Here is a 10,979-nt window from a genome sequence, read left to right as displayed (position 1 = left end):
GCTTGTTTGCGAAGTGTCACATTCGCCGGTCGCCACCATGGTGGTGAGCGGCAGCGGCTGCGGCCGCGTAATCCAGGTGACCAACATCGCGCCCCAGGCCACAAAAGACCAGATGCAGACCCTGTTCGGTTACCTGGGCAAAGTCGAGGACGTGCGCCTCTATCCGACCGTCAGAGACGTCTCCTGTCCGGTCGCCTCTCGAGTGTGCTTCGCTAGGTTCGCAGACTCCAGCGCCGCGGCCGTCGCGGCCCACTTGACCAACACCGTCTTCATAGACAGAGCTCTATTGGTCTCGCCCGCCGCCGGTCCCGAACTACCCGACGAACCTCGAGCTTTAGAGCTAGCCGCGGCCGGACCTCTGCTGCCGGCGCATCCCTTACTACTAGCTCCCGAACCGCGTCTTCCCGCTCATTTATCCAACTCCGTAGAAGGTTTGCCTCCGAACCAAGTCATTCAAACGCACGACCCTCGTTTGATAGCCACCAATCTACCGCCTTATCCTCCCTTACCGGCCGCGTACAACTCCAGACAAGTCGAAGAGATACGCCGCACCTTACTGATCATAGATCTGAGCCCCGAGGTCGCGTCTCAGCAGTTGATCGATCATTTTTCAACAGCTGGACAAGTCAAATATGCCAGATTTTGCGATCGAGAATCCGATAAGTTGAGATATGCTCTAATCGAATTCACGGAACAAGAGAGCGTATTGAAGGGGCTAAAACTGAACGGCACGAGTGTCAACGGGCACGTCGTGAAGGTGCATCATGCCACTCAAGCTATACAGAAACCGCAAGCTAAAAGCAACGAAGCGGCTCAACGCGAGATTGAAGAGGCGATGAGTCGAGTGAAGGAAGCGCAGAATTTAATATCGGCCGCTATAGATCCTGTCATCGGTTTGTTGTCTAAAGACAAAAGAAGGTACGCCCAATAAATTATTGGAAGAGCATATCGTCGTTGCACGTTAAATATCATCCATTTGACATATTATATTTCCAATCTACATAGCTCATGATGAAAATTCCAGACATAATCTGTGCAAATTTCAATACGTCAGAGCTCACCGTACAAGAGTTTATGTTGCTTAACACATTGAATACCATGTGCACAAATTTGTGCGTTACGTCATTTCAACTTCATATAACAAAAACACAGGATTAACTGCGTATTTATTTAGCGCTCTAGTCACAGTTATTAAAATAGATTAAACAAATCGATATCTAAAATTTAAAATTAAAATATTTTTAAGTATTTTATAACACTACAGTCAATTCTAATCAACTACTAACACATAAAATGAAAAATGTACACATCCAATAGAGATACACACTCGAACAACTAATGTTTTTGAATAGTTACACAAATTTATAAAAAGTTATTCAATTTTCGTGTCCATTTTATTTCCATTAAAAAATGTGCCAAGCTACACAATCGTTTTTCGAAATACAACCATGAGCACTATATGAATCGTTTGCTCACCAGTATTGAAATATTGAACTGAAAAAATAATACTTTTTTATAGTTTAAGTATGAAATTTAATTACAATATTATTGTTATTATAGTTGATAATATTAAAATTTTTCACTTATAAAAAAATTTAATAGTGTAATATTTCTAAAATATTTTTAGTGCCTTTAATTTAAAAAAAATTAACTTCATTACCCTTTCACTGCGGATGGCTTCTATAGAAGTCATCAAGAAAATCGCCAGGACTCATTGGGCACCTAAAGGTGCCATAAACCTTTGAGCCTAATAATATGGTTATTTAGTATAATTTAAGGTTGTAAATCACTTGAATTTATTGAACCATAATATTTATAAAAAATATGGCATGAATAGGTGCCCTCCATATATTATCTAATTTCGAAATGCTGCGCAAAAATATCAGATAAATATGTTTTATATAGTGCCATTAAATGGTACTTCTAAAAAACAAATACTTGTATGCACAAGCGAATCAAGTTTTACTGTGTTTTTTGTGTGCCAAGAAGTGATATCAACTATAGTATTCAATAATAATATTTTAATTTTGTCGCACGGAATATTCTTGGACCCACAGATAAAATGTTAATAGAGGATTTATCAGATTATCAAGATAATAATTAGTAATATATTGATTATTATCAATTGATCGATTACAAGATTATTACTCTACATATTTTGATAATAAATTTTGAACAATGATCAAGACAACGATTTATTTTACACATCCGACATATATACCGTAAAAATAAATTAACATCTCTCCTGTCGAATTACATTCAAAACTCACTGGTGAAATTGTCACATGGATTATATTTAATACGCAGCGATGATATAAAATTTTATTCTGTTAAAATTTCTTTTATCATTACAGAACACGCTCTCGATCGAGATCCAGAAGACGGTCAAGATCCCGCCGTTCCAGATCGCGCTCCAGGCACCGCTCTCGGCATTCTAGGTCGCATTCGAGACGTCGTAGGCACAGATCTAGGTATATATATGTTTTGCTTCAATGAGGATTTTTAAGTATAGTTTATGTATATTACTTTTAATACAACACATGCTCTGGAATGTTTTATTCCAGAAAATCGGCACTTACTAGCGAGAAAAGGTGATTATTAAACAAGAAATTAGATGAGTATGATGAATGCGGCAAAGTCTCGCAGATTGTGTTCGTTTTCTTACGGTGGTTTGTAGTTTGTGTGGAGTTGCTTATTTGAGTTTTTATACCTTTCCTGTTGTTTCCAAGTGTCAAAAATAATGTTTATTACTTATTGAGTCAACTCCTTTGCTTAATTTATATTCAATTTATTCCTAATAGATCGCATCAATCTAGCGAGAAATGCAAACCACCATATTTTCCAGAGAAGAATGTGCACATAGTAACAAATAATTTTTATTTTTATCGTTACAGATCTAGATCTAGACATCGACGCAGCCGTTCTCGCAGATCCCGTTCGCGCGGAAAGAGCTCTAGATCCAAGAGAGACCGCTCCAGGAACAGAGATAAAGATAAGGAGAAAGACAAAGACCGAAAGAAAGAAGATAAGGACAAAAAAACCTCAGTGGAAAAAGAACTTTCTGTTGAAAAAAAACGCTCCGTTTCAAAAGAGCCTTCGAAAGAAAAGAGACGTTCCAGATCCCGAGAGAAGAAGTCGCGCGATCTTAAACATTCAAAATCTCGCGAAAGAGACAGAAAGAGGTCTCGGTCCAGAGAGAAGAGACGCAGCAAGTCCAGGGGCAAGCGTCGCTCTAGATCTAGAGATCACAAACGATCCAGATCCAGGGAAAGGAAACGATCTCGGTCTAGAGATCGCAAAAGGTCCAGATCGAGAGAGCGCAGAAAGTCGAGGTCCAGGGATCGCAAAAGATCTAAATCTGCTGAAAGAAGGAAGCGGTCCAGATCGAAAGGAAGCACCAAAGCAAGGACCAAGTCGCCCAGTTTAGATCCAAAGCGTAGAGAGTCACGAGACAGAGACGATCACCCAAAAGTAGCCAGAGATTATGACGAGGAAGAACGGGGTTTTGAGGCAGATGAAGCGTCAGCAAAGTCGGATTACGCAGCCACACCTGACGCTAGAAGCAAAGATTCGCCCGATAATATGGATATATCCAATTCACCTTGAATTTCAATTTGTTTAAAATAGTTTTAAAACTAAACTCAATGTTTGTGATTTTTATGCTCTGCTCTCGCTGAACTTTGACTAGCGTAGTTTGTAATGTTTTCAATAGGACTGCGCAATTTTTTGGAGAAGAACTTCTTTAATAATAACTTGTTAAGCATCTTCAATATTTTCTTGAAAACAAAGTAAAGAAATTAGTGTTCAAAAATTATATTTCAAAATTAAAAAAATTTACACAACGATTACGTCAATGTCATCATCATATATTAATTCAAGCTTTGTATCAATAAAAAATATACAAAATAAATATAAATTTATCTAATAAATTAAATAAATGCATTCAGGTTTTCTTTATATACATATACATGTAAAAAGTGCATGCTAGATCTAATAATTCACAAAATTCATCTTAGTCAACGGATAAAACGAAGTAAACAGCTGATTATAATGTCCGAGTTGATAATAATAACCGATATATAATACTTTCAAGAATCACATACTCGCATGATAAATAATTTATTACTGGCCGAAAAATTCATAAAATTTGAGCGTTGACTAAAATTTCATATATAAATAAAATAAACAAATATACATTGTATTTATAAGTACCTTAATGTCTAAGTATAATTGATTTTTATTTATTGGCTACGGTGAAGTGAGGAGTTATAAGGTTTACATCATCGAGGATTGACTAAAATATCGAAACGCCAGTTCCTTTCGCAGATATAATAATAAAAAAATATTAAAAGCTTAAAACGGAAACGTGATCAAGCTTCATCACAGTCAAATACTTGTGTTTTATATTAAAATAATATAAAATAAAACGGGCGAGGTGCAGATTAAATGTCATCGAAGCTTGCAAAGTCTCCTTTCCAGTTGTCCTTCTTTGGTTTGTCGGAAGCAGTGCAACTGAAGAAGTCGTCGCCGTCGAACGGATCACTATCTCTAGCGAATATGTTTACTGACTCAGACTTTTTAATGTCAATCTCTGGCTTTGTTCTAGGTTTATTGCTCTTTTGGCTTCTCCTATGCTCCGGAATGGAAGAATCTTTGCCGGATCCGAAATCAAATCCTACAATCTTCTCGCTCCGTTCTTCTTTAGTAGAATTGCCCACTTCTACTCCCTCGGGTATTACGTTATTTCGACAAAGATCGACGCTAGCTTCAGTCATTCTTAAAATACCGTTCCTCGACTCTGGAGAAAAGTCGTCTTCGAACAAAGATCGCGCGGAATTTGGCGGAGAAATTTGAGGAGGCCGCATCGACGCTGGGGAAGCTGTTAAATTTTCAGAGCTCGGCTCCTTTTCATATTTAAAGCGACTAAAATTCGTTACTCTCGGCGCCGGAGACTGCTTCTCTAAACTATCGTACGTACTTTCATACTTTGACAGCTTTCTAGACGATGAAGTCTCAACAAAGTCGTTCTCGAATGGCGAATTTTGCGATTTTGGCGAGTCTTTCTCGGAAAAGTCGTTCGAGAATCTGAATCTAGCCCCGTTCTTAGTTGTGATGGGAGAATCCGCTTCGGATTGATTGAAATCGTCGAAGAAATGGTGATGTCTAGGGCGAGAGGGTGTCGGCGATTGCGGCGGAGGCGATGGTGATCTATCTCTGAAGTAATTGTCTCTAAATGGAGATCGGTGAGGCCTATGCCGCGTCGGTCTCGTTCGATGAGATGTGTTTGCAGGTGGAAGAACTCTATTTCGAGTGCGTTCAGCTCCGGAGCTACCGCCGCCTGATCGTCGATCGCCTTCTCCGCTGCTTCCCGAACGACGCCAACTACGATTTCCAATTGTATGGCTATACCTAAAATGTTATATTCGATTTGAACATTCGTTGAGCACATTGTTTATGAAAAGTCAAATAATACAACCTATGAGATTCTTCAGATTGCCATTGTGATTCACCCCTTCGTCTGCTACTTTCTCTTCTTCCAACGGTGCTATATCCTCTTTCTGTAATACAAAATCGAATTAAATAAAATATTTTATTTTTCTTACAAATATGATAAAAATTCAATGTTACATATACACCTGGCATGGCTACCAGGTGTCAGTGCAAATCAAGCATGCAACACAAATGAATAACAGTAGCTTAAAATTGTCACCGCATTTGTAAAGGGGTGAAACCCATTAAAATTTTGGGTTTAAAAAACTTCATTGAAATTGAATCAATAGTTATGGAAACATAAAAAAAATATAATAAGTATTTGACAAATAAACCGACAACTTTATATTGCAATGACAAACCAAAATATGTACTATATGCATGTGTTGGCAGATAAAAATAATGCAGTGAAGAGCTATAGGATAATGATATAATACACATACCATCTGGTCGCCAATGATCTTCGCCTGGCCATGCTCTTTCCCTCCGCTGAATTTCTCGACTGCTCGATCGTGGTGATAAACGTCTAGTACTATATGCACGTTGCTCGTCAGACCATCTAAATTTAAATAATACAACATATAACAGTTCTTTCAAGTATTTGGCATACAAAAACTAATACTTACTCATCATCATCTCTTGATTTATGGCGCCTCCTATGACGATCTCGCTCACGATCACGACCACTACCGGAATCTCTACGTTCACGTGAACCGCCAGAATCCCTTCTTTCGCAAGATCCGACAGATTCGAGCCTGAAATATTCACATTGTTATTGAATATATAAAAGATTCTTTCAATATTACATTATAATACCTATCTCTATGGTAAGAGCGCGGATGAGGCACAGGTTCCCTGATTGGAGGAGGATCTTCTTCCCAAGGAGAAACGTCTCGCGATGAAGACGACGTTTGTCCTAAGATATAAATATAATTCAGTAGATATAATATAAAGTTGCTATCGAGATTTAACTCACTAGAATGCCAGCTTTTAGGGTTGCGTCTATGTCTCCTTGGCGGCGCTTCTGAAAAGTTCCTCGACCACTTCATCGGTTGCGGAGGCGATTCTTTCGAATCAGACGACCACGGAGAAGCGCCGTCTTCGCTAGGACCCGGAGGAGACCCTCGTCCTTCACTTGGCAACAAAGCCCAAGCGTCCCCTCTTCTCCGAGACTTATTCCTCCGACCCACATCTCTCTCTCTATCTCTATCGCTAATTTCTCTAACGCCCGTTAGAGCAATTTCAGGCGAAGAACCGCTAGCTACATCACTAATGGACCCTGACACTAATGGAGTCGGCGCCGACAACTGGACCGGCTTTATAGGCTCCGGAGGAACTTCCGGACTTTGTGCTACTTCTTTAATAACCATCGGGGACTTTCTAAAAGCTTCTTCTTGATTCGTCAGCGAAAGCGAGTTGTCTATACAATCAAAAAAGTCAGAGTGATCGAAACCGTCTGACTTTTCGTCTGATTTCTTTCTCTCCTTCGGCACTTGAAGAGGTGCCGATAGCGGTTCAGTCTCTTCGGTCGCTTCCGCGCTCAGCGGCCTCGATATTTCATCAACCATCGATATGTCTCTAAGTGCCGCATATCTATCGTTTTTATTATCAGTCTCTGCGACTTTTTCTTCTTTGATCGATGATATTTCTACATCTGGAGTAGGCGATATACAATTCTTCTGTATATTACTAATTACATTCTTCAACTCCTCTAATTTTGAATTAGTCGGAGTAAGTTGACACATCGGTATCGGAGACGTCGCAATATTCAACGATTCAAAATTTAAATCACTAAACATATCCGAATTCGAGATTTCATGGCTATGTATATTGATTGACGTATCACATGGCAGATCTGGTTGAGAACTCAGGGAGTCATGTTCTTCTTGATTCGGAACGAGGGTATCATTATTCAAATCTTCGATTTCACGAAACACTGCATATCTATCGTATGAACTTTTATCTGTTTTGTTAAAACTTTCAAAGTTAACTTCAAAAGTATCACTAGTCGAAGTCGCAAAGTTTTCTTCAAAATTGGCTTCAAATTCAACGGGTCTTTCAGCTATTATCGGCGGTCTTACTGCGACCGGTGGTGGTTCTGATATTGATTCAGATTTTGGATCTAATTCGTTATTGCCGGTTTGAAGATATTCGTGTAAATGTCCGGTTAATTGCGCTAACGTCATTCGAGATAACAACTCGGCCGGCATTCGTAATCTACTGGCTAATTCGTCTATGCCACAAGTTAAGAGTTGAGCTAAGGTTATATCTAAGCCGGGCGACGGAGCGCTTGACGGTGAAGGCACAGGTCGTTTCGGTATGGCTGGTGCCGGAGTCAAGTAATCGTCGTCGTTCGATGGACTCAACCAATTCAAAGACGCGATCGGGGGAGTGGACGAAGATTGAAGGGTCGGAGTTTGCCGACGCCGGGCAGGAAGTGGCAACGGTGGACCAACGCTGATTTCGCCGATCCTTTCTATCGGTTTCTTCGGCGGTAGCGGAGGAGGCGGCGACGGCGACGGTTGGACTTGAGGCTTTCCCGAATGCGGACGTTGTCTGACTGTAGACTTATTGTCTATGGAAGTCTGTTTCAACACTTTGGGTGATTTAACTGATAGTTCTGGCGGCAGCGAAACTTGGAGAGGCATTATGTCGCTTTTCAAAGCGGCACAGAGATAATTAATCTTGGCGGATTGATCTGAACCAATTCGCGTCTCCGGTAACGTGGTCGTGATCTCTTTCATATTCGGCGGCGGTGCGTAATCTAAAGAACTGCCCACGAATGGATCGTCACGGAGAGATTCGGCAAACGGATCGGTGTTATCGAATGGATCGGTTTCGGCAAACGGATCAGACGCAAATAAAGAATTGCTGGTGAATATTTGTGTGTTATTTTGCGATTTTGATATGCTGACGGAGCCGCCGGATTGACGGCCCACCGAAGTGAGCGACCCGATAAATTCCGTCTTGGGGCTCACGTCGAACTTAGATTGGAACACTTCAGGTTGTTGTGGTGCATTACCGCCAACTAAATCTTTCAACACTTTCTTTGGTGGATTTTTCAACTCTTGGAAGAAGTGTTTTTTATCAACGTATGGTTTGCTACGTCCTGTGCCGAGTGGATCTAATTCGGTGAAGACATCAAACACGCTTGAGGAACTATGTTGCTCGATAGAGCTCTAAAAATAAAATTGTACCAATTATTAAACGAGCACATTAGCAACAATAATTATAAAATGAAAACATACTTGGCTTATGGTAGTGATGGAATCAACCGGTATAGGAGATACTGATACTCCTTCGTCTAATAACGTTGAAGGTTTTTCAAGTGAACTCCTCTCGACAGACCCTCGCTCTAAATTCTTTCTCGGACTCGAATGACTAAGTCCAGGTGACGCCGTAGTCGTTGGAGATGGTTGTGAAGGTAATGCGGAAGATATGGAAGCCGTAGGTGCTGTAACTGTAGAACTCGTATCAAAATTAAAGTGAGTTCGAGCCGGCGGAGGACTGAAAGGCGATCCTCCATCACTAGTTATGCTAGGAGCAGCAGTGCGTGTACTACGAGAACTTATCGGAGGTGGTGGTAAAAACGCCTAGAATAAACATACAATTAATTGAATAAGATCAGATCGATATCTAAATATATTGCAATCGTACCGGTGCCGGTGTGGCAGTAAATGAATCGCCAAACGGATCCGTCGGGGGAGTCAGCCTTTCCATTTGATGTATTCCTCTTTGTAAACAATTTAATTCCTGTTCTAAATCTACGAGTTCAGCTACTACACTTCCGCCTGCTCCGTTGTTGGTTCCAGACGTTGAAGAAACGGCACTGGTGCTACCGCCTAATCGAGATCTTGTACTGCATGTTGTTGTTTCGCCATTCTAAACATAAGATATTATTTTGTAAATTTACTACATATATTTTTTGCCTATCGTCAGGAATTGAAAACTTTGAAAACTTGTTGGAAAGACCTTAGATTCGGATATAAATTTAATCAGGAGTTAGAGTTGCTTACGAACCCCAATATAAAACCGTAGACATGTGTTTATTATAAAGTCATTCCATGAGTCATGCGCCTTTTTCTATGTGCTGATACAACCGAGATTACTATTGCTTATGTATTGCACTTGCGTGTTTATAATGCACATGTGTGCAAATACTTGTTATCAGTTACATAGCGTTTTGACAAGTCTAGATATATTATTAAAAATTCTGTGACCAAAAACAATTCAGAATGTTTTGTTATGGCAGAAAAAGTATGTAAAGGTTACAGCTGTTGAGAAGAACAAAAAGAAAAATTCTAATCCACTTATTCCATTTATCGGCACCTAAAGAACATTGATAAGGTCTCAAAATGAGAACGATAGATGCCACGTAATTAAAGCTTAAGCAAACCGACAAAAAGGTATTTTTCATCAGGACAACATGCGACCATGTGTTGCAATGATGATATTAGTTCAACCATGAGTTTGATTAGGAAATATTGTGCCATCCACCATATTCCTCAGTCATTGCTCCATCAGATTACTACCTGTTTCGAAATCAGAAATGAACTGAAGAAATATTTTGCCTATCGTCAGAAATTGAAAACTGATAATAATTATATCTTAAGTGTGTTTTTATCTTAAAATACATGGTAATAAAAGGGCATTAACATATTAAATGCAAATATTAAAAATCAATATTCTCCACTCCATTTTCTCTATGGTTTTGAGTAATAAGCACTTTTCGATGGTGACTTTCGGGGCAAGCAATGCCCATATCATTATATTTGCTACGTTTTTATTTTTTGTTAAAAAGGCGCGTGTTAACATTTGCGAATTAAATTCTGTATTCTGTAAAATTTATAAACTTATTATAATTATAGTTCCTAGCTCACCCCATTGCGCAAAATCACTAGTGAGAGCAAGAAAAATGCTTGTCAGTATTCAGATGATTATTTAAATTTCGGTATCATACTAGCTACTCATAGTGTTTGTAAACCATTCTGTCTGTTGTGCGAACACTCTTTAACCGTCGAATCTATAAAAAATGGTCGTCTTGAAACACATTTGAAGACGAAACAAAGTGTGAACTATGATTTAAAGCAATTTAAGAATATAAAGGAAAAATTTAAAAAAAGAATAATAAGTTCATTGTTCTTTGGACGAAATGCTAACAAAAGTCGTGCTCTTAAAACTAGTTATGAAATTTCTCTGCTCTGTATATAAATCTAGAAAAAATCAATCTGTAGTGAAGGAATTAATTAGGCCAGCTACATCAGATTTTCTCAAATTCTGGAAATAGATGTGAAAGAAATACCACCAAACACTTTTAGTAAGATAATATATGAGATAGCCAAGGATATAGAAACACAACTAATTGAAAAGTTGAAAGCAAGAGAGTTCTCGATATAGATTAATGAATCAACTTTCAGAGTGTGGCTGTATTGATGGCTTATGTAAGATATATTGACAATGATAAACATTGGAAACCGCAGCTACTGTTC

General features: G+C 39.2%; 2 protein-coding genes across 11 annotated transcripts in view; one reads left to right on the top strand and one right to left on the bottom strand.

Moving 5' to 3' along the window:
- Nucleotides 1-3,910, top strand: Srp54 (splicing regulatory protein 54). Of its 2 annotated transcripts, XM_088189265.1 has the most exons (4): nt 1-918; nt 2,355-2,471; nt 2,565-2,591; nt 2,895-3,910. In XM_088189265.1, the coding sequence occupies exons 1-4, from the start codon at nt 38-40 to the stop codon at nt 3,604-3,606; spliced, it is 1,737 nt and encodes a 578-aa protein (XP_088045391.1). In that variant the 5' UTR covers nt 1-37; the 3' UTR covers nt 3,607-3,910. The 2 variants fall into 2 exon arrangements, with proteins under 2 accessions (XP_088045391.1, XP_088045392.1); XM_088189266.1 differs by lacking the exon at nt 2,565-2,591.
- Dab (DAB adaptor protein) overlaps nt 3,798-10,979 on the bottom strand; it is a 27,518-nt gene continuing 20,336 nt past the window's right edge. For 6 of the 9 annotated variants that reach the window (XM_088189257.1, XM_088189262.1, XM_088189261.1 and 3 more), the window contains 8 exons: nt 9,148-9,372; nt 8,739-9,083; nt 6,467-8,669; nt 6,307-6,406; nt 6,117-6,245; nt 5,934-6,049; nt 5,477-5,558; nt 3,798-5,409 (listed from right to left, as the gene is read on the bottom strand). In XM_088189257.1, the coding sequence (XP_088045383.1) occupies nt 4,443-5,409; nt 5,477-5,558; nt 5,934-6,049; nt 6,117-6,245; nt 6,307-6,406; nt 6,467-8,669; nt 8,739-9,083; nt 9,148-9,372 (4,167 nt within the window). In that variant the 3' untranslated portion in view covers nt 3,798-4,442. The remainder of the gene's footprint in view (nt 5,410-5,476; nt 5,559-5,933; nt 6,050-6,116; nt 6,246-6,306; nt 6,407-6,466; nt 8,670-8,738; nt 9,084-9,147; nt 9,373-10,979) is intronic. The other 3 variants (XM_088189260.1, XM_088189263.1, XM_088189256.1) reach the window with 1 other exon arrangement.

Source organism: Plectrocnemia conspersa, unplaced genomic scaffold (assembly GCF_051122295.1).
Source record: "Plectrocnemia conspersa isolate PC_06_02 unplaced genomic scaffold, ASM5112229v1 ptg000008l, whole genome shotgun sequence".
In the NCBI taxonomy this organism is placed as follows: Eukaryota; Metazoa; Arthropoda; class Insecta; order Trichoptera; family Polycentropodidae; genus Plectrocnemia; species Plectrocnemia conspersa.
The sequence above is the reverse complement of the archived record's forward strand: the minus strand, read 5'-3'. Positions and strand labels throughout refer to the sequence as shown.